The sequence below is a fragment of the Staurois parvus genome, unplaced genomic scaffold (assembly GCF_062004578.1).
Source record: "Staurois parvus isolate SC_StPar_1 unplaced genomic scaffold, SC_StPar_1.0 ptg000323l, whole genome shotgun sequence".
In the NCBI taxonomy this organism is placed as follows: Eukaryota; Metazoa; Chordata; class Amphibia; order Anura; family Ranidae; genus Staurois; species Staurois parvus.
In genome coordinates this window covers 208,188-232,553 of record NW_028318119.1, presented here as the reverse complement: position 1 = coordinate 232,553, position 24,366 = coordinate 208,188, and the positions used below count along the sequence as shown (strand labels likewise).

The window sequence follows — 24,366 nt, the reverse complement described above, 5'->3', positions numbered from 1 at the left end:
CCCCAAACACCCCCTCCTAACACAAATTCCCCCAATCCCCTCTCCTAGCACAAATTTCCTTCCCAATCCCCCCTCCTAACACAAATTTCCCCCAATCCCTTCTCCTAGTGCAAATTCCCACCCAAATCTCCCTCCTAGCACAATTCCCTCCAAATTACCCTTCCAGCACAAATCCTTCCTCCCCACCCAAATCCCCCCTCCTAGCACTAATACCCCTTCCTAGCACATTCCTTCCCAATCTCCATTTTGGCACAATTCTCCCCCTCCCATTCCTAGCACAAATCCTCCCCCCCATCCCTTCTCCTAGCACAAATTCCCCCAAAATCCCCCCCCTCCCCAGCACAACCCTTCCCAATCCCCATTTTAGCACAATTCTCCCCCTCCTAAAACAAATCCTCCCCTCCCATCCCCCCTCCTAGCACAACCCCTCCCCAATCCCCCATCCTAACACAAGTTCCCCCCAATCCCCTCTCCTAGTGCAAATTCCCCCCCCCCCCCAAATCTCCTTCCTAGTACAACCCCCCCATCCCCTCTCTTAGCACAAAATCCTCCCTCCATACACAAATTCCCCCCATCCCCTCTCCTAGTGCAAGGTCCCCCCAAATCTCCCTCCTAGCACAACCCCCCCCCCCATCCCCTCTCCTAGCACAAAATCCCCCCTCCATATACAAATTCACCCCCAAACCCCTCACATAGTGCAAATTCCCCCCCCCCCCAAATCCCCCTCCTAGCTCAACCCCCCCCCCATCCCCCCTCCTAGTACAAATTTCCCCCAATCCCCTCTCCTAAGATAACCCCCCCCCCCAATCCCCCTCTTAGCACAAATCCCCCCTTCCAGCAACAATCCACTTCCTTCAATCCCCCCCCCCCCCGAAAAAATTCCCCCAAATCCCTCCTCTAGCTAAAACCTCTCCGGATTACCCTTCCCAGCATAAAATCCTCCCACTTTACCCAACTCCCCCACCCCCACCTGCACAAATCCCTCCTTTGCAGTCTTCACTGCTCCAGGCTGCTCTCTCCTTGTGACAGTCATGAGTGTGGGGATGGGGGAAGGCTGTCAGTGGCCAGGCACTGTGTCCCTGGAATGACTGGTCTGGGGGGTGGGGCGACACAACTGAAATGTGGAGGGGCCCAGCACCCCCCTAGACCTGGCCATGGCAGTGAGTAGGGAAACCAGCAGTGATGGCTGCACCCTAGGCGGCAGTGCACCCTAGGCGGCTGCCTAGTTCGCCTAGTCGTAGCACGTGCCCTGCCGCCAGAGTAGAGATTGAGAGCTGTCTTTGACAGCTCAGTCACTGTGCTGGGAGCACAGCATGTGATTGGTAAAGCCGGCCTTCTTTTTCACCACACGAGCGTTATGTGGGAGGCAAGAGGTTAAGACGCAAGCAGTGTAAGTACCTGAATGTGACCTGGTTCCCGCCTCTTGCAATTCACTACAGCAGAGCTCAAACTAGGGAAGGGAGAAGCAGCACAATGAGCCAGTCAATTGTTCTGCAGCACAAGGAGCATGCTGCTTGGAGAAGAGATCAAAGTGACAACGAAATAAGCTGATCAGTGCACTGCTTCTCCTTTCACTGTCCAATCACAGGTTGGGGAGGAGGGGGGGAAAAAGACCTGCACTGCTGCAGAGAAAAGTCAGTTGTGTGCTGTACAGCAGAACTGTGGAAATTTCAGACCTGGATGGATAAAAAGACAAATCTTTTAGCAGGTCCTACAGCGCCCCTGTATGCATGTAATCAGATTTTACCTGTGAAGCCTGCAGATTGTTGGATTTAGCCGGCGGTATATTTTTGTCCTCCTGAAATGTGTGTCTTCCTCCGCTCTCCTCAGGTATATACATTATTTCAGCGGCCTGTTGTCCGGAGCCATTAAGATGAATAACAAGCCCTTGTTCCTCCACCACGTCATCATGCATGGCATTCCCAACTTCGAGTCCAAAGGAGGTAAGTCTCATCATTCAGCAATGAGAACAAATGCCTCTGTCATATCTTCCTCTGGATGTCTCTAGCCAAGGCCTTTTCCTCAGTTTAGGTATGGTGGGGGAAGTGTAGACCCATGGAAAGTTGTTTTTGTTTTTTTTTTGTTATATATAGTTACATTGTTGCAGCTTTGGTCAATGTAACCATGTAAATACCATACCTGTGTGAAGGGGCGGACTGACCATTTGGGAACTTGGGCACTGCCCGAGGGCCCGGGGTCAGTAGGGGGCCCCATGAGATGCCCCTGGTACCTTTCATAGGCTTTTTTGGGTGTGGTTTCAATGTGGGCGAGGACACAGGGGCCCCATGATCCCCTATTGCCCGGGGGCCCCATGAGTTGTCCGTCCGCCCGCCCCTGCCTGTGGGATTCCTCTAGAACAGTGGTTCTCAACCTGTGGGTCGTGACCCCTTTGGGGGCCGAACGACCCTTTCACAGGGGTCCCCTAAGACCATCAGAAAACACATATTTCTGATGTGTAAAGAGCAGCTACTGTGTAGAAAGCAGCTGCTGTGTTGAAAGCAGCAGTATTGGAGGTAAAAGGACACTTCATGAATTATAATTACTGGGTAAATAATTTTATGGTTGGGGGTCACCACAACATGAGGAACTGTATTAAAGGGTCGCGGCATTAGGAAGGTTGAGAACCACTGCTCTAGAAGCTGGAAATCACTGAAGTAGACTTCACTACTCATGTGATCTCCATTAGCTTCCGGGACCCAAGCTGAGCGGCTGCCCTGCTGCATTGTGAGCACAAGAGGTTGGCCACTCGACACAGGCACCATTCAGAGAACGCTTGGACTATTCTGAATGAATGTAAGGTGTTCTCTGATTGGACGAGGTGGAGAGGCAGATGGTGACATCACACTCTCCACCTCATCCAGTCGGGGAACACTTTGCATTCATTGTAAAAAAGCAAAGTGTTCTCTGAATGTCGCCAATGCTGAGTGGGTGACCTCCTGTGTTCACTAAGCAGTGGGGCAGCCGCTCCACATGGGACCTGGAAGTTAGTGCCTGAAGTGGCATTGATTTCTTATAGTGATTTTCCACTTCCATGGGGATTCCACATGTCTGGTATATGCCTAGTTACATTGGTCCAAGCTGGGTCAGTGTAACTGTGTAAAAAGGTCCATACCTGGGATTCTTAGGTTTGTGACATCTCCAGTGACGTCTAACGCAGGGTTCCTCCACAGGTTGCTGGAGGTTCCTTGAGGAATGGCAACCTCTGCCTCTCAGGTTTCCACTGACACCATTGGTTTTTTTAGCTATCTGTAAGGGGGGCATTCTTCCCACTGCCCCCCTTATGTAAGGGGCATTCTTCCCACTTACCCCCCCATGTAAGTGGCATTCTTCCCACTGACCCCCCCATGTAAGGGGCATTCTTCCCACTGACCCCCCATGTAAGGGGCATTCTTCCCACTGACCCCCCAATGTAAGGGGCATTCTTCCCACTGACCCCCCATGTAAGGGGCATTCTTCCCACTGCCCCCCCCCCCATGTAAGGGGCATTCTTCCCACTGACCCCCCCACGTAAGGGGCATCCTTCCCACTGACCCCCCCATGTAAGGGGCATTCTTCCCACTGACCCCCCCCATGTAAGGGACTGTCTTCCCACTGACCCCCCCATGTAAGGGGCATTCTTCCCACTGACCCCCCCATGTAAGGGGCATTCTTCCCACTGACTACCAATGTAAGGGGCATTCTTCTCACTGACCACAGGTGTAAGGAACATTCTTCCCACTGACCCCCAATGTAAGGAGCATTCTTCCCACTGACCCCCCAATGTAAGGGGCATTCTTCCCACTTACCCCCCCATGTAAGTGGCATTCTTCCCACTGACCCCCCCATGTAAGGGGCATTCTTCCCACTGACCCCCCATGTAAGGGGCATTCTTCCCACTGACCCCCCAATGTAAGGGGCATTCTTCCCACTGACCCCCTATGTAAGGGGCATTCTTCCCACTGCCCCCCCCCCATGTAAGGGGCATTCTTCCCACTGACCCCCCCACGTAAGGGGCATCCTTCCCACTGACCCCCCCATGTAAGGGGCATTCTTCCCACTGACCCCCCCCATGTAAGGGACTGTTTTCCCACTGACCCCCCCATGTAAGGGGCATTCTTCCCACTGACCCCCCCATGTAAGGGGCATTCTTCCCACTGACCCCCCCATGTAAGGGGCATTCTTCCCACTGACTACCAATGTAAGGGGCATTCTTCTCACTGACCACCAATGTAAGGAGCATTCTTCCCACTGACCCCCAATGTAAGGGACATTCTTCCCACTGACCCCCAATGTAAGGGACATTCTTCCCACTGATGTAAGGAGCATTCTTCCCACTGACCACCAATGTAAGGAGCATTCTTCCCACTGACCCCCCATGTAAGGAACATTCTTCCCACTGATCACCAATGTAAGGAGCATTCTTCCCACTGACCCCCAATGTAAGGGACATTCTTCCCACTGACCCCCAATGTAAGGGACATTCTTCCCACTGACCACCAATGTAAGGAGCATTCTTCCCACTGACCCCCCATGTAAGGGGCATTCTTCCCACTGACCCCCAATGTAAGGGACATTCTTCCCACTGACCACCAATGTAAGGAGCATTCTTCCCACTGACCCCCCCATGTAAGGGGCATTCTTCCCACTGACCCCCCCATGTAAGGGGCATTCTTCCCACTGACTACCAATGTAAGGGGCATTCTTCTCACTGACCACCAATGTAAGGAGCATTCTTCCCACTGACCCCCAATGTAAGGGACATTCTTCCCACTGACCCCCAATGTAAGGGACATTCTTCCCACTGATGTAAGGAGCATTCTTCCCACTGACCACCAATGTAAGGAGCATTCTTCCCACTGACCCCCCATGTAAGGAACATTCTTCCCACTGATCACCAATGTAAGGAGCATTCTTCCCACTGACCCCCAATGTAAGGGACATTCTTCCCACTGACCCCCAATGTAAGGGACATTCTTCCCACTGACCACCAATGTAAGGAGCATTCTTCCCACTGACCCCCCATGTAAGGGGCATTCTTCCCACTGACCCCCAATGTAAGGGACATTCTTCCCACTGACCACCAATGTAAGGAGCATTCTTCCCACTGACCCCCCATGTAAGGGGCATTCTTCCCACTGACCCCCAATGTAAGGGACATTCTCCTCAATTACCACCAATGTAAGGGACATTCTTCCCACTGACCACCAATGTAAGGAGCATTCTTACCACTGCCCCCCCCCCCATGTAAGGGGCATTCTTACCACTGCCCCCCCCCATGTAAGGGGCATTCTTCCCACTGACCCCCCCACGTAAGGGGCATCCTTCCCACTGACCCCCCCATGTAAGGGACTGTCTTCCCACTGACCCCCCCCATGTAAGGGACTGTCTTCCCACTGACCCCCCCATGTAAGGGACTGTCTTCCCACTGACCCCCCCATGTAAGGGGCATTCTTCCCACTGACCCCCCCATGTAAGGGGCATTCTTCTCACTGACTACCAATGTAAGGGGCATTCTTCTCACTGACTACCAGTGTAAGGGGCATTCTTCCCACTGACCACCAATGTAAGGAGCGTTCTTCCCACTGACCCCCAATGTAAGGGACATTCTTCCCACTGACCACCAATGTAAGGGACATTCTTCCCACTGACCACCAATGTAAGGGGCATTCTTCCCACTGACCACCAATGTAAGGGGCATTCTTCCCACTGACCACCAATGTAAGGGACATTCTTTCCACTGACCCCCAATGTAAGGGGCAGTCTTCCCACTGACCTCCAGTGTAAGGAGCATTCTTCCCACTGACCCCCAGTGTAAGGAGCATTCTTCCCACTGACCTCCAGTGTAAGGAGCATTCTTCCCACTGACCACCAACGTAAGGAGCATTCTTCCCACTGACCACCAACGTAAGGAGCATTCTTCCCACTGACCTCCAACGTAAGGAGCATTCTTCCCACTGACCCCCAATGTAAGGAGCATTCTTCCCATGGACCATCACACTAATGTATCATGAGTTGTAGATATAGTCCTTTCAGCAGGGGTTCCCTGAGACCGGAAAGATATTTCAAGGGTTCCTTTGTGTTTAAAAGGGTGAGAGAGGCTTTTCTGGATGGTCATAAAATATACAGCATTATGGCCACTAAATGGTGCCGATGATAATAGGAAATAAATATATTCAACAAACTACAGGAACTATTCGCTTGAGACATTCACAGAACATTTTTTAATACAAATAAACACAAAGTCATTACAACTCTGCAAGTAAAATGTTATTTTCTTTCTTTGTACTTTGTCACCCGAGTTATTTATGCATCCATTCTTTCTGCTGGAGAGCTGACAATCTAACGTTTGTATATGTTTTGGGAGCTTAACCACTTCCAGTCCGGACACTTTCCCCCCCTTCCAGTCCGGACACTTTCACCCCCTTCCAGTCAGGACACTTTTACCCCCTTCCAGTCCGGACACTTTCACCCCCTTCCAGTCCGGACACTTTCCCCCCCTTCCAGTCCGGACACTTTCACCCCCTTCCAGTCCGGACACTTTCCCCCCCTTCCAGTCCGGACACTTTCACCCCCTTCCAGTCCGGACACTTTCACCCCCTTCCAGTCCGGACACTTTCACCCCCTTCCAGTCCGGACACTTTCACCCCCTTCCAGTCCGGACACTTTCACCCCCTTCCAGTCCGGACACTTTCACCCCCTTCCAGTCCGGACACTTTCCCCCCCTTCCAGTCCGGACACTTTCCCCCCCTTCCAGTCCGGACACTTTCCCCCCCTTCCAGTCCGGACACTTTCCCCCCCTTCCAGTCCGGACACTTTTACCCCTTTCCTGTCCAGGCCAATTTTCAGCTTTCAGCGCTATCAGACTTTGAATGACAATTGCGCGGTCATGCAACACTGTACCCGTAAGAATTTTTTAGCATTTTTTTGAGACAGATAAAGCTTTATTTTGGTAGTATTTAATCGCCACTGGCATGTTTATTTTTTTGCTATATAAGCGAAGAAAAAAGTCCCAAAAAATGTTTCAAAAGTTTTTCTTATAAAATAAATAATCTTTCTTCATAAATCTTGTCCAAAATGTATTCAGTTTTCTTTTTAGTAAAAAAAAAAAAAAAACCCAAATTAGTTTATAACCAAAAATGTGTTACTTTTTTTTTAGATTATTTTTTTTTTTTTTTACATACTGTCACCCTAGTAGTACAGTGTCACCATAGTGACACTGTACTACATGTGGGGGGTGATGAAGATTTTTTTTTTTACACTGATTGCTTTTACACCCATAAAGGCTGTAAAAGCAATCATTTCTCCTTCTCTCTGGCTGCATTCTTGCAGCCATTGAGAAATACTGTGTGAGCTGTGATTGGTCACAGCTTGTCACATGGTACAAGGCTGTTGTGAATAGCCCTGTACCATGTGACCTCTGTGATCATTCACAGATTTCACACGTAGTAAGCAATGATGTCAGAAGTGACATCTTGCTTACTACTGTGCATGTGATCACTGATTGGCCAGTCAGTGATCACATGATCGGGACCTCGCACAGAGGTCCTGTACAGCGATCGGTGTACAGACACAGCGGGCACCGAATCGCGGTGCTGCGCGCTCCCTGGGAACGTGCACAAGCAGGGAAGCGAGGAGGACGTTTATAAATGGCCACCCGACCCTGCACTGCCACCGTCCGGCCATTTATATACATGGGCTGGATGGGAAGTGGTTAAAGCTTGGCCTTCATTGGGGCTATTAGTCTTGTGACCCGTACCGCCATCACCCCACCCCATTTTAGCAGCAGTTGTCCTGTGATCTCTCATCTGTTTCCTTTGCCATCCCCAGGTTGTCGCCCATTTCTGAAGATCTACCAAGCTATGCAGCCTGTCTATACGTCTGGAATATAGTAAGAAATTATTCTTTTTTTTGTGTTTGTGGGGGCATGGAGCATATTTCTGATTTGTAATAAAATTCCATTGTAAACATTTATTTTTAGTTTTGAACAAGTAAAAGCTGAGCTGTCATTGTGAGGTAGACTTAATGTGTCACTGAACCCACAACAGTACAATCAGTCTGTAGATGCAGTAAAGCATGTTTGTTATACTCACTGTGGGACCTAAGGGGTTAATCCTCCACGTTGTGTAAAAAGGCTGTTTGATCCAGTCTTCTCTGATCCTCCCCTTTCTACTGTCTCCAATCCATCTGCTGATAGAACAGAGCCTTGGGGGCAAGCTGCACATGCTCAGTTTGGTGTGTATTGCTATAGTTTTTTTGTGATCAGCACAGGGTCAATCAGCACTGTCTGGACAGAGGGTCAGGGGTTATTCAGCCTCATAGGACAGTCAGAGGAGAATGGAAACTCCTGCTACAAGCTTTAACCAGTGCTTGGCTAGACACTGATAGAAGTCACAAGACTGCTATATACCGCTGACAAGAAAAGGTATTTAGCAATTTATATTTACTAAAATAATTGCATTTCCATGTTCTGTGGGAGACCAAATATAGTGAATGCAGGGTCCGGGGAGAGCGGATATAGTGAATGCAGGATCCTGGGAGAGTGGATATAGTGAATGCAGGGTCCAGGGAGAGCAGATATAGTGAATGCAGGGTCCGGGGAGAGCGGATATAGTGGATGCGGGGTCCGGGGAGAGCGGATATAGTGAATGCAGGGTCCGGGGAGACCAGATATAGTGAATGCGGGGTCTGGGGAGACCAGATATAGTGAATGCAGAGTCCGGGGAGAGCGGATATAGTGAATGCAGGGTGCGGGGGGACCAGAAATTGTGAATGCGGGGTCCGGGGGGACCAGATATAGTGAATGCAGGGTCCAGGGAAAGCAGATATAGTGAATGCAGGGTCCAGGGAGAGCAGATATAGCAAATGCTGGGTTCGGGGAGACCAGATATAGTTAATGCAGGGTCCGGGGAGACCAGATATAGTGAATGCAGGGTCCGGGGAGACCAGATATAGTGAATGCGGGGTCCGGGGAAACCGGATATAGTGAATGCGGGGTCCGGGGAGAGCGGATATGGTGAATGCGGGGTCCGGGGAGAGCAGATATAGTGAATGCGGGGTCCGGGGAGAGCGGATATAGTAAATGCGGGGTCCGGGGAGAGCGGATATAGTGAATGCGGGGTCCAGGGAGAGCGGATATAGTGAATGCGGGGTCCGGGGAGAGCGGATATAGTGAATGCAGGGTCCGGGGAGAGCGGATATAGTGAATGCAGGGTCCGGGGAGAGCGGATATAGTGAATGCAGGGTCCGGGGAGAGTGGATATAGTGAATGCAGGGTCCGGGGAGAGTGGATATAGTGAATGCAGGGTCCGGGGAGACCAGATATAGTGAATGCAGGGTTCGGGGAGAGCGGATATAGTGAATGCAGGGTCCAGAGAGAGCGGATATAGTGAATGCAGGGTCCGGGGAGACCAGATATAGTGAATGCAGGGTCCGGGGAGACCGGATATAGTGAATGCAGGGTCCGGGGAGAGCAGATATAGTGAATGCAGGGTCCGGGGAGACCAGATATAGTGAATGCAGGGTCTGGGGTTTAGTTACACTTTAAAGTGCATGTCCAACCAAAATGTTTTTCTGTAGTTTCGGATAGAACGGCTAAACATTACAACCCCTGCTGGGTTTTTACTGCTGTCTGAGACAATATTAGAGAAGGGAGGAGAAGGAACGTCTGTAACAAGGATGCAATGAAAAGCTCTAGAGCAGTAGGTTTTCTCAGTCAGTGATTGTAAAGTTATTATTTTTAAGTGTTTCTTAAAGCTGAAGGTTGCATTGCAATGCATTAAGGTACAAAAAACCTGCATGCAGTTACCCCCAACCCCCCTCCCCCTTATACTTACCTAAACCCAACCTATATCCAGCAATGTGTATGAGAGCAGATGCTCTCTCTGCTCTCCCTCTTCATTGTCTCAGAGACAGCAGTGGGAGCCATTGGCATACCTCAACATACCTTAAAGTAAGAGTACCCCCACAGCAAGCCACTTCTTAGTGGGGCACTCATGTGGGCTTGATACCGAGCCGGGCTGTGTGCATCTGTAGACACACACAGTGCTGCTCCTCACTGGATTTGATTGACAGCAGCGAGAGCCAGTGAGGAGGGAGAGCAGAGAGAGGCTGTAGCCTCCATGCCCCATGAAGAGAAAGAAAGTGCCCGGCCTAGGTAAGTATTTGTGGCGGGGAGGGAGGAGCTGACCATGGGAGGTTTTTACCTTAATGCAGATAATACATTAACGTAGTTGTAAACGTCATACATGAAATATGAACAAAGCATATCCCGCTATAGTGTGGTTTCTCAATCCAGAGCACTAAGTGTCTTTACTGTCCACTGCTACATTCATCTGCTATCAGCTTTCCTGACACCAAGAGAAAACAGGTGACAGGGAAGGGACCTTGACAGCCTCATCTCTATTGTGAGCTGAGTGGAGGGGGGGGTGGGGGGTGTCTCTTCTCACCAATCAGCTCCCAGAGCTCTCCTCACCGAGTTCTGCAGTGTGAGATTTCATCTCCCCGCCCCCTGTTTTCTGACAGCTCAGACAAGCTTTATAAATCCCTCACCCACATTTTTAATCTCTCCCTCTCTTCTGGCACATTCTCTTCCCCTCTGAAGCACGCGCACATCACTCCCATACTGAAAAAGCCCTCCCTGGACCTCAACGACCCGAACAACCTCAGACCCATCTCCCTGCTCCCATTCTCATCTAAACTCCTCGAGCGATTCGTCTACAATCGCCTAAGCTCCTCGATCCCCTACAGTCCGGCTTCCATCCCCTACACTCCACCAAAACCGCCTTACTCAAACTCTCCAACGACCTTCTAACCGCCAAAGCTAATGGCCACTATTCAGTGCTCTACTCCTCAACCTCTCCGCTGCCTTCGACACAGTTGACCACCCCCTCCTCCTCAAACAACTACACTCTCTCGGCCTCAGAGATTCTGCTCTCTCCTGGCTCTCCTCCTACCTATCACGACACTCCTTCAGCATTACCTATAATGCTACCACCTCCCCCTCTCTGTTGGGGTCCCTCAAGGCTCCGTCCTCGGGCCCCTACTTTTCTCCATCTACACCTCCTCCCTTGGCCAACTCATACACTCTCACGGCTTCAACTACCACCTCTATGCCGACGACACACAAATCTATCTCTCAACCCCCCACCTCACCCCCTCGGTCTCCGCCCGAATCACACACCTACTGAGCGACATATCAGACTGGATGTCGCTCCACTTCCTTAAACTGAACCTCTCCAAAACCAAGCTCCTAGTCTTCCCCCCAGCCCGAACACCACCCCCCACTGACTTCTCCATCACGTCCAACAATGCCTCTATCAGGCCCGCCCCGCAGGCAAGAGTACTTGGGGTCATTCTGGACTCCAACCTATCCTTCCAGCCCCAAGTCCAATCTTTAACAAACTCATGCAGACTCCACCTCCGCAACATCGCCAAAATCCGCACGTTCCTAACCCCAGAAACCACTAAACAGCTCATCCACCCCCTCATCATATCACGACTCGACTACTGCAACTCCCTCCTCACTGGCCTGCCTCACCGCTGGCTATCCCCGCTTCAGTCGTTCCTGAATACGGCTGCCAGACTCATTCACCTTACCAACCACTCCATCTCCGCCACCCCCCTCTGCCAATCCCTCCACTGGCTTCCGATTGCACAACGGATCAAATTCAAAATCCTAACACTGACATACAAAGCTGTCCACCACACTGCCCCGAACTACATCACCGACCTAATATCCAAGTACCACCCAACATGCATACTCCGCTCCTCTCAAGACCTCCTTCTCTCTAGTTCCCTGGTCTCCTCCCCCCATGTCCACCTCCAGGATTTCTCCAGGACATCACCTATCCTCTGGAACTCCCTACCCTAATCCATTAGACTATCACCTATTCTCCTCTCATATTGGCGCACCCTGAAAACCCACAACTCTGGCATATTGACACTTGGGGTTCACAACTCTATCACATTGACACTTGGGGTTCACAGCTCTGGCACATTGACGCTTGGGGTTCACAACTCTGGCACATTGACGCTTGGGGTTCACAACTCTGGGACATTGACGCTTGGGGTTCACAACTCTGGCACACTGAAACGGGGGTTCACAACTCTGGCACACTGAAACTGGGGTTCACAATTCTGGCACATTGACGCTTAGGGTTCACAACTCTGGCACATTGACACTTGGGGTTCACAACTCAGGCACAATGACACTTAGGGTTCACATGTACGAAACATTTATTATTGGGGTTCCATAACTATGACACACTGACATCCACTGCTTGATAAATATGCCCCTTGGGGTTCACAACTCTGGCACATTGACACTTGGGGTTCACAACTCTGGCACATTGACACTTGGGGTTCACAACTTTGGCACACTGAAACTGGGGTTCACAACTCTGGCACATTGACGCTTGGGGTTCACAACTCTGGCACATTGACGCTTGGGGTTCACAACTCAGGCACATTGACACTTGGGGTTCACATGTACGAAACATTTATTATTGGGGTTCCATAACTATGACACACTGCCATCCACTGCTTGATAAATATGTCCCTTGGGGTTCACAACTCTGGCACATTGACGCTTGGGGTTCACAACTCTGGCACATTGACACTTGGGGTTCACAACTCTGGGACATTGACGCTTGGGGTTCACAACTCTGGTTCATTGACGTGTTGGGTTCACAACTCTGGCACACTGACGTTTGGGGTTCACAACTCTGGCACATTGACGCTTGGGGTTCACAACTCTGGCTCATTGACGTGTTGGGTTCACAACTCTGGCACATTGACGCTTGGGGTTCACAACTCTGGCTCATTGACGTGTAGGGTTCATAACTCTGGCACATTGACGTGTGGGGTTCATAACTCTGGCACATTGACGCTTGGGGTTCACAACTCTGGCACATTGACGCTTAGGGTTCACAACTATGGCACACTGACGCTTGGGGTTCACAACTCTGGCACATTGACGCTTGGGGTTCACAACTCTGGCACATTGACACTTGGGGTTCACAACTCTGGCACATTGACGCTTGGGGTTCACAACTCTGGCACATTGACGCTTGGGGTTCACAACTCAGGCACATTGACGCTTGGGGTTCACAACTCTGGCACATTGACGCTTCAGGTTCACAACTCTGGCACATTGACACTTGGGGTTCACAACTCTGGCACATTGACACTTGGGGTTCACAACTCTGGGACATTGACACTTGGGGTTCACAACTCTGGGACATTGACACCTGGGGTTCACAACTCTGGCACGTTGACACTTGGGGTTCACAACTCTGGGACATTGACACTTGGGGTTCACAACTCTGGGACATTGACGCTTGGGGTTCACAACTCTGGTTCATTGACGTGTTGGGTTCACAACTCTGGCACACTGACGTTTGGGGTTCACAACTCTGGCACATTGACGCTTGGGGTTCACAACTCTGGCTCATTGACGTGTTGGGTTCACAACTCTGGCACATTGACGCTTGGGGTTCACAACTCTGGCTCATTGACGTGTAGGGTTCATAACTCTGGCACATTGACGTGTGGGGTTCATAACTCTGGCACATTGACGCTTGGGGTTCACAACTCTGGCACATTGACGCTTAGGGTTCACAACTATGGCACACTGACGCTTGGGGTTCACAACTCTGGCACATTGACGCTTGGGGTTCACAACTCTGGCACATTGACACTTGGGGTTCACAACTCTGGCACATTGACGCTTGGGGTTCACAACTCTGGCACATTGACGCTTGGGGTTCACAACTCAGGCACATTGACGCTTGGGGTTCACAACTCTGGCACATTGACGCTTCAGGTTCACAACTCTGGCACATTGACACTTGGGGTTCACAACTCTGGCACATTGACACTTGGGGTTCACAACTCTGGGACATTGACACTTGGGGTTCACAACTCTGGGACATTGACACCTGGGGTTCACAACTCTGGCACGTTGAAACATGGGGGTCGATTTGCTAAAACTGCGCGGTGCAAAATCTGGTGCAGCTCTGTATGGAAACCAATCGGCTTCCAGGTTTTATTGTCAAAGCTTATTTGAACAACCAGATCCTGAGTGCTCCAGTTTTAGTAAATCTCCTTCTGTGTATTTTCCTTGTTCCCAAACTAAGTCAAACCCCCCCCCCCCACCTCTTCTTTTTTTAATTTTAAATTTATTTTTCAGCGGTATATTTTTAGCTTCAGAACTTTATTTTGTTTCATCGTGTTCATCCCTCTTGCTAGTTCCCACATATTTGATTTGTTTACAGCATTAGAACATTCTTTCCCATGCCCCCCCTTTCACTTCCTGCTGCTTTCCGCTCCCTCCGCGTCCCCTGCGACCTCCAGCCTAGGAGGTGTCCAAAGTAACCACATCTAGCGTCCCATCAGCCATCTTGCCTCAGTCTTGAAATTTTCCACAACCATTCAGTGGGGTTAATTTACTAAAGGCAAATAGACTGTGCAAACTGCAGCTGCTCCAGAGCTTAGTAAATGAGGTAAATCTTCACTTTGCAAAGAATACCTAATCGCGTGCAAGGGAAATAAAAAAAACAAACCGCATGTTTCCTCGCACGTGATTGGATGGTGGAAGTCTGCAGACCTTCTGCTCCTTTACTAAGCTCTGGAACAACAGCACCTTTAGTAAATCAACCCCATTGACTGGTTGTGGAAAATTTGAAGATAATAATAATTCAGCCCCTATATATCGATGAAAGAAGAATTCCAGGTATGGATATTTTTACATAGGGATATTGTTCCAGCTTGCACCAATGTATCCATGCATATACCATACCTGTGGAATCACTCTAGATGCTGGAAGTCTCTGTAATCAGCATCGCTGCTCCAGTGATCTCCACTAGCTCCTGGGTCCTGTTCTGATCAGCTGCCCTGCTGCATTCTGAACAAAGGAGGTCATCCGCTTGGCATGGACACCAGTCAGAGAATGCTTTGCAAAGCTTTCTCAGATTGGATGATGTGGAGAGCATGGCATCACCGAACCTCCTCATCTAATCAGTGAATGCTTTGCTTCCTCCTGTGTTCAAGATGCAGCAGGACGGCTGATCAGCACAGGACCCAGGAGCTAGTGAAGATCACTGGTAAAGTGTTGATTACAGGGATTTCCAGCTTCTAAAGCTCAAGAACAATCTTGAGGCACCCTTTAAAATCCTGCACAATCTTCAGGCACCCTTTAAAATCCTGCACGCTTGAGGCACCCTTTAAAGTCCTGCACAATCTTGAGAGACTCTTTAAAAACTGCACAATCTCCAGGCACCCTTTAAAGTCCTGCACAATCTTGAGAGACTCTTTAAAAACTGCACAATCTCCAGGCACCCTTTAAAGTCCTACATAATCTTGAAGGACCCTTTAAAATCCTACACAATCTTGAAGGAGCCTTTAAAATCCTACACAATCTTGAAGGAGCTTTTAAAATCCTACACAATCTCCAAGCACCCTTTAAAACCCTGCATAATCTAGAGGCACCCTTTAAAATCCTGCACGATCTCGAGGCACCCTTTAAAATCCTGCATAATCTTGAGGCACCCTTTAAAATCCTGCACAAACTCAAGGCACTCTTTAAAATGCTGTACGATTTTGAGGAACCATTCAAAATCTTGCACAATTTTGGGGCACCCTTTAAAATCCTGCACAATTTTGGGGCACCCTTTAAAATACTGCACAATCTCAAGGCACTCTTTAAAATCCTGCACAACCTCCAGGCACCCTTTAAGATCCTGCACAATCTTGAGAGACTCTTTAAAAACTGCACAATCTCCAGGCACCCTTTAAAGTTCTACTTAATCTTGAAGGACCCTTTAAAATCCTGCACAATCTCAAGGCACCCTTTCAAATCCTACACAATCTCCAAGCACCCTTTAAAATCCTGCATAATCTTGAGTCACCCTTTAAAATCCTGCACTATCTCGAGGCACCCTTGGTGGAAGGAAAGAAAAATTGTATAGTCTGTGGGCTGCTTTAGTGTTTGTATGGATGGCCAGAGAGGGATCACGTTGGATTGTGTTGTAACAGAATTATTTTTGTCTTTGTCAGCAATGTGCAGGGAGACAGCCAGACCAGCATCTGCATCACTATAGAACCGGGGCTTCTACTGAAGGGCGACATCCTGGTGAGATAATGATCACTGCTCCCCATCTTGATTTCAATATTTGTCAAGTCTGTTATATAGCTTCACAACAAGGAGCTTTATATACATTTATACACAGAGTGTCAGAAGGAACAGGGAAGGAGCATTTCTAGTGTAGACGAGTACACTTTGGAACAGTTCAATCAGGTGTGGTACGACCAAACCTTTTTAAACGATTGCAAACCTCTGAAATTCAAAATTTGGGAACCGGAAATCCTAACCAGACTCCAAAAAGTGTGTATTACAAAACCGCAAATGCTGCAAAATTGTGTAGAATGTTTGGGAAGCTCCTGTTAGCCTGAGGAGATGATGGGCCAAAGAAGCAGCCTGAGCCACTTAAAAAATATCTTGGTATCACTAATACTAAGATATGGTGGGTCCCTGGTAGTACTAATACTAAGACATAGGTGGGTTCCTGGTATCACTAATACTAAGACATAGGTGGGTTCCTGGTATCACTAATACTAAGATATGGTGGGTCCCTGGTAGTACTAATACTAAGACATAGGTGGGTTCCTGGTATCACTAATACTAAGATATGGGTGGGTCCCTGGTAGCACTAATACTAAGATATGGGTGGGTCCCTGGTAGCACTAATACTAAGATATGGGTGGGTCCCTGGTAGCATTAATACTAAGATATGGGTGGGTCCCTGGTAGCACTATTACTTGAATATGGATGGGTCTCTGGTAGCACTATTACTTGAATATGGGTGGGTCCCTGGTAGCACTAATACTAAGATATGGGTGGGTCCCTGGTAGCACTAATACTAAGATATGGGTGGGTCCCTGGTAGCACTAATACTAAGATATGGGTGGGTCTCTGGTAGCACTAATACTAATATATAGTTGGGTCTTTGAAGCAGCCATTGGACCCTTTCTTCTAGGAGCCTTTTGGAAACCTGAATCACCGAAAAAATTCACAATCAGATTTGGCCATCCAAATTTACTCTGAATCTAGCATCATCTGAAATTCAGGATCAACTCTAGTTTTTAGAAACCAACGAGATTCTTTCTTTCATATTTCTAGTTTGTTTCAGGAGAAGGAAAGGTAGACTCTATGGTTGCTATGAGAGAGTGTGCTTCACATTCTCTCCATCCTCTGTCCCAGAGTATCTATAGACATTTTATATACAGGGTTCTCCCAGTGTGTATTGCGCATCCTTGGCCAACCTTTAAATGTGTATTTTGTTTCTACAGCTGAAGTGTTACCACAAGAAGTTCCGAAGCCCGACACGGGACGTCATATTCCGGGTGCAGTTTCACACGTGTGCCATCCATGATCTTGGGATCGTGTTCGGAAAAGAAGATTTGGATGAAGCCTTTAAAGGTAGAATCAATTGAACATGTTATTGTTTGACTTTGGAACCTCCTGAAACCTTCTTTGTGCAAGCATACGTAAGACAAAGACCTGTGGTCGTGTGGTGGTGGTCCTCAGGGTTCGAGTGGAGTATAGCTGAGGGAGTAGGATAACAGCCCAGGGGACAACCCAGGGTATCTACCAAAAAAATAAGAGGAGAGGCGGAGGAGCCCTTATTGTGTAGTAAATGCGCAGTGTTAATAGTTACAATAACTAAGTACTCAGATTTGTAGCTAACATATGGTGAGGCTATTGAGTACAACACTCAAAATTCCTAATACACAAGTTGAGAATACTCTTGTCTCCTTTCAGGATAGGGCTGGTCACTCTCAGTGCCTTGGGGGTCCCAGTCCTAGGTCCTTGGGGGAGGGGGGCGGACTGTCCATTCGAGCACTCGCACACTGCCCTAGTGGCCCAGGGTCAGTAGGGGGCCCCTTAAGATGCCCCTGGTACATTTCATTGGCTTTTTCATAGGCTTTTTTGGGTGTGGGCAAGGACACAGGGGCCACATGATCCCCTATTGCCTGGGGGCCCCATGAGTCGTCAGTCCGCTCCTGGTTGGTAGGGCACTGTATCCAAGGGTAGACAAAAGCATGCTTAAAATTCAACTCTTAGATGGGCAGCACAGTGGCTGAATGGTTAGCACTTCTGCCTGGCAGTACTCGGGTCATTGGTTCAAATCCCAACAACGGCACCACCTGCCTGGGGTTTGTATGTTCTCCCTGTGCCTGCGTGTGTTTCCTCCGGGTACTCCTGTTTCCTCCCACACTCCAAAGACATGCTGGGAGGTTAATTGGATCCTGTCTAAATTGGCCCTAGTATGTGTATGTATGAATGTGAGTTAGGGACCTTAGATTGTACGCCCCTTGAGGGTTAGGGACTGATGTGAATGTACTATATATATGTAAAGCGCTGTGTAAATTGACAGCACTATATAAGTACCTGTAATAAATAAATGTGTGCTAAAACGCATTGTGCTGTGCGATTTCACAAGAGGGTCAGGGACTTCTTTCGCACGTTTCTCACATATATCAATTAACGAGCCACCCAACATGCGTTGCGTATGCTCACGCGGAAACACGTGTGCGTGTCGCTGCACCTGCATGGAGCCTAATGTCAGTATGGGATTGGAATTTGTTGGAGGGGGGGGGGGTTGCGTCAGCCCGCTGTCATGCCATCATCGCTAAAATTACATTTTTGGGTGGGCTAATATTCTGTTTCATGATGCGATTTTACAAAGGGGTCAGTCTTTTGCACGTTTCTTATGTATATCAATCAACATGCTGCCCAACATGTGTTGCATGATCGTGCAGAAACATGCCCGTGTTCCGTTGCGCCTAGTATGTGTATGTATGAATGTTAGTTAGGGACCTTAGATTGTACGCCCCTTGAGGGTTAGGGACTGATGTGAATGTACTATAATGTATGTATTTGTATATGTGTATGTGTGTATATATATATATATATATATATATTATATGTGTGTGTGTGTAAATTGACAGCGCTATATAAGTACCTGAAATAAATAAATAAATAAAATAATAGAGGCAGCTTTCTATCACCCGGGGGAATTTCTGGGGGTCCCTGGAGAATATACAAAGGATGAGATCGCCACAGATCTAGAGTGAGTCCAGTAAAGTTTTAATTTTCATGACAAGAATTCAGAATAAAAACCCAACACGTTTTCAGGGCTCGAAACTCCCTTCATCAGGGTTTGAGAGATGACATCATGATGATTCAGGCTGCCAGTCTTGTGTGACTGATCTGAGCATTTGTGGTTATCAAAATGTCTTTCTGTCTTTAGACACAGAGAGGCATACAAAAATCGTATACAGCGCCTAAAATAAAAATAAATGTAGTTATAATTACTGTGTTGAGAGCCATTCACAGTATTGCGATGTTTAATCAGTTGAGTCTTGAAAGAACTGCATCTTTGCCATTTTACTGGATACAAGGATAACTGGAGAAATGTATATATCATGTTACCTGGCAAGTGTAAATATTGCATTGTTTACAGTCAGGTTGTCTACAGTCTGCAAAATGCAGTGTACAGATCACAAGTCCCCAGAACAGACTGAAAAGAAGAAATGTATCAGAGATCCCTCTTGACATGCATATTTGCTTTTCACATTTTTGCACTGGCTGCCTTCCTCCAGCAGTTTGTGGTCTGTTTCTTCAGTGATTACATGAGAGCAGCGCAGTATAGAAATCAAAATTTCAATGAAGGCAATGGGGCTGATTTACTAAAGGAATAGAGACTGTTTATTGTGGAACGTGTATATATACACCTTATATGTAGATGAGCTGAAACTATGAGGTTGATGTACTAAAGGCAAATAGACCTGCAAGCGGAATTGCTCCAGAGCTTAGTAAATGAGGGGAAGCTTCACTTTGCAAAGAATACCCAATCATACGCAAGGAAAATTAATTAAAACCGCATTGTTGCTTGGACATGATTGGATGATGGAAGTCAGCAGGGCTTCTGTTCATTTACTAAGCTCTGGAGCAACTGCTCTTTCAGAGTGCACCGTCTATTTTGACTTTAGTAAATCAACTCGTACGTTCACATTGATTAGCCAGTCATATACTGGGGACATAAAAAATGCATTTTTGCTTGCACATGATTACAGTAAGCTTAGTTTCAGTTTCAGTGAACATACACTTTACTAAGTAAACCGCCTCTATTCAGACAACCAGCACCGACCCAACTGTGTCGTGTGCAATCTGAACACTGGATTCTTTGGTGGCATGCCGGAGTTCAAAGCAAAGACAACTTAGCTCAGTATACTGTTACCCACACTCACCCTAGGTTCACATCTATGAGGGTGGTGCCGCTGCGGATCTGCACAAAAATCCGTGCAGCCGCACCACCCGCACAGAGAAATGCAGACCTGCGGGTGGGTGCCATTAGTTCTGATGGCACGCCGCCTGCACTGGAAAACACAACTGTACTGGGAACCGAGGTTCTCGTGCGGGCTGCGTTTTCCAAAGAAGTGCAAGGACTTCTTCCCTGCGCGTCATGGGCATGGGAATCCATTCAACTGAATGGGCTCTCGTGCCCATGCAAAATGCGGCCCGCACAGTCGCATAGATGTGAACCGGACGTAAGGAAACTATAATACCCAACAATTAAGCACTTGGGGAGTCCAAATGCCTAAAATTAAGAACATTTTTGTGACATGGATTTAAAAAAATGCATCTATTTTATTTACTTCTATAGCACCGTCAATTTACGCATATATATTGTACATTCACATTGGTCCCTAACCCTCAAGGGGCGTACAATCTGAAGTCCCTAACCTACAATTATACACATACATACTAGGGCCAATTTAGACAGGATCTAATTAACCTACCAGCATGTCTTTGGAATGTGGGAGGAACCCAGAGTACCCAGAGGAAACCCACGCAGCCACAGGGAGAACATGCAAACTCCAGGCACGGGCATGGGAATCCATTCAAATGAAGGGGCTCTCGTGCCCATGCAAAATGCGGCCCGCACAGTCGCATAGATGTGAACCGGAGGTAAGGAAACTATAATACCCAACAATTAAGCACTTGGGGAGTCCAAATGCCCAAACTTAAGAACATTTTTGTGACATGGATTTAAAAAAATGCATCTATTTTATTTTATTTATTTCTATAGCACCGTCAATTTACGCATATATATTATACATTCACACTGGTCCCTAACCCTCAAGGGGCGTACAATCTGAAGTCCCTAACCTACAATTATACACATACATACTAGGGCCAATTTAGACCGGATCCAATTAACCTACCAGCATGTCTTTGGAATGTGGGAGGAACCCGGAGTACCCGGAGGAAACCCACGCAGCCACAGGGAGAACATGCAAACTCCAGGCAGGTGGTGCCGTGGTTATTAATGCTTCATCTCAACAACGTATGTGAGAAAATGGAGTGCACCGTTCCTCTGTCCCTTTGGTGAAGCTTCACTTGGATGAATGCCACCAAATGTCCCTTCCCATCTCTCTAATAGCACCACACAATGAGAAAAGCGATATGGTATATTGGGTGCTGACATGAAAATAGGCTCCCGTCCTTTACTTCAGTCATTAGCACCTGTCCCTGTGACATGGATAGGGTTTAACATGAAGCCATCAGCCCGCGACCTTTGACCTGCAACCAATATTAGCTCTGTAGTTGCATTCAGCAGCAATCCTTCATTCTCCCACAGGACCTCACGTGAAAGGCCCGTCCCTTTTAAGTTTAATGCTTCATCCATACCGGACGGCAGAAACGCTGATTGCTTCCACACCACCGGTCTTACTGCTGAGTTTACTGGTAGTTACCGGAGCTGATGCAGAAATATCAATATTGGTGCAGACAGCGGACAGAGGAGGCGACTGCAAAACACCATGATGATAACCTGTATATTGGCTGCAATGTCAAATCTGATACAAAAAAAAAAGTAGTAATTAATTAAAAAAAAAAAAAAAATTATATATTTATATATATATATATATATATATATATATATATATATATATATATATTTATATATTTATATATATATATATATATATATATATTATATATATATATATATATATATATATTTATTATATATATATATATATATATATATTTATTATATATATATATATATTTAAAAATAATAAAATATATATTTATAATAAATATATATGCAAATTTCATATAATACAAATATCTGTATAAATTATTTGCACCTTCTTGCCTCTGCAAAGTAGCAGGTGCGACTTCTATATTTTCATTTTTATTTTCTGTAATAGTGAACAAAAAATTCCTAACTCACTCATTCAAGCAGAAACATTCCACGCCAAAAGCACTAAAAATAATTTGGTCAGAAGCTAGGTCACGCCAGGATGTTAGGACTGGAAGAGCGAGGCAAGGTATACAATTACATGCAAATAATGCTCCTAATGCAGTTTAAATCAGGAGCCCTGAGGCAGCAACACAAGCGTGCTGCTAATTCATCTTGTTGTCATACCCTTGGGAAATGTATGGTGTATGTGTGTGCGCACGCTTGCGCATATGTAGACCCCTAACCCTATGGCTACGTTTAGATGCAAGATTGCTGCAGCTCTGAAATGCAATCCATATTCCAATCACTTTTCAGTTGCGTTAGACTCCGTAAGTGTCGCACCAACGTGCCTTGGAGGTGTTTGCAGCACATCCCAATTTGCTTGAATGGGTCGCGATCAGCAGTTACTGTCCAACGATCACAAAAAGAGCAAAAGCCCTACCGTTACGACCAGGGCATGTGCACACCCCTATCCGCTGCCTTTGCAGGTTATGGGGGGAAGCTAAAAACGCAACTCAATTGTGTGTTTTTAATGCACCCCAACTGGCCAGTCTAGCCAAGCCCTTAAAGTGATATTACAATCTGATTTCTAAAAAAAAAAATAATATTAAACATGTTATACTTACCTGCTCTGTACAATGGTTTTTCACAGAGCAGCTCTGATCCTTCTCTTCTTGTGTCCCCCCATTGGTGTTCCTGGCCATTTCCTTCTGCAGAGTGCCCCCATAGCAAGCAGCTTACTATGGGGGCACCTGAGCAGGCTCGCTTCCCAGCTACTGTTCTGTCTGTCCATTCAGACATGGAGAGTGTCTCAGCACCGCCCCCGCTCTCTCCTCATTGGCTCACTGGCTGTGATTGACAGTAGAAGGAACCAGTGTCTCCCGATGCTGTCTCAGCAAATGAGGAGGGAAAGTCCCTGGAGAGCTGAGGCTCGTCGCTGGATTGAGATGGGGCTAAGGTAAGTATAAGGAGAGCTGCTGCGCATAGATGATTTTTTTTTTTTATCTTCATGAATAGAATGCATGAAAGTAAAAAACCTTGAGCCTTTGCAACCACTTTAATATATACATATAAATAGTAACTTTTGTATGTCAACATGTTGTATTTTACATTCTCAGCCAGCAGGTGGCACTTTAGAACCCGTGTCACATGTTTCTTTGGAGAAAGCCAGCTGTTTACAGAGATCAGTAGCTAATGCCAATGGACTTGACATACCTTTACCAGGCCATTCAAATAAAATAAAAAAAAAGTTTTTAAAATTGTTTATTTTCACTAATGACCAAAAATAAGCGACCCCCTTGTTGTAAAGTTAAAGACCTGATTAATTCTACCAAAATTTGTAGTAAAGATAAAATAACATTTTTATGGTAAATATGGTTCGTTAGGAATTTTTATTTCTAATATTCACTCCCATAACATTTCTTCCCAAGACAATCAGAGCTATGTTTTTTAATTTTTCCCTAGATGAGAGGTTCCCGGAGTATGGAAAAGTGGAATTCGTTTTCTCGTACGGTCCTGAGAAGATACAAGGTAACCATCAATTCTAATCTTCTTTTCCTGGTGAATGTGCACAAAGGTGAAGCGATCTACTTCAAACGATGGTACAATAACCATGCAGCTCACATTGGCAGACCATACATTATACAATTTTCTTGTACAATTTCTCTTTAGATTTACTGAAACCATATAATATGAGGTCAAAACTAAACACTTTCAATTGGTATGCAATCAGGCAGGCCCTTGCACTACATAGTTGAATCTAAAGGAAATTGAACAAGAAAATTGTATAATGTAGCCGGCTATAATCTGATTGTACAATCTTCTTTAGATCTTCCAATAATTGTGTAGTGTTAGGTCCTGTGCATTGGTGGGAAGCGAATACATTGTTTAGGTTTGCCTTCTTATCACTCCTTATCAGAGTGCACCTCTGCGATGCCAACACTGGGCCGTATTTGTCCGGACCTTGCACCGCTTCAAGGAGTTGGACATTGGCAGCCTCCAGCATTGGATTTCTGCTGTGGCCGGGCAACAACTGTCCTGATTTGTAGCATAGTGTGAACGAAACCTTAAGCAT

The 24,366-nt window shown here is 47.1% G+C and overlaps 1 protein-coding gene across 5 annotated transcripts in view; it reads left to right on the top strand.

Moving 5' to 3' along the window:
- The window catches only part of TNS1 (tensin 1), a 688,885-nt gene that overhangs the window by 461,056 nt on the left and 203,463 nt on the right, over window positions 1-24,366 (top strand). For all 5 annotated transcript variants that reach the window (XM_089683821.1, XM_089683822.1, XM_089683823.1 and 2 more), the window contains 5 exons: window positions 1,831-1,943; window positions 7,807-7,867; window positions 16,033-16,108; window positions 17,326-17,455; window positions 23,757-23,822. In XM_089683821.1, coding sequence (XP_089539947.1) covers window positions 1,831-1,943; window positions 7,807-7,867; window positions 16,033-16,108; window positions 17,326-17,455; window positions 23,757-23,822 — 446 coding nt within the window. The remainder of the gene's footprint in view (window positions 1-1,830; window positions 1,944-7,806; window positions 7,868-16,032; window positions 16,109-17,325; window positions 17,456-23,756; window positions 23,823-24,366) is intronic.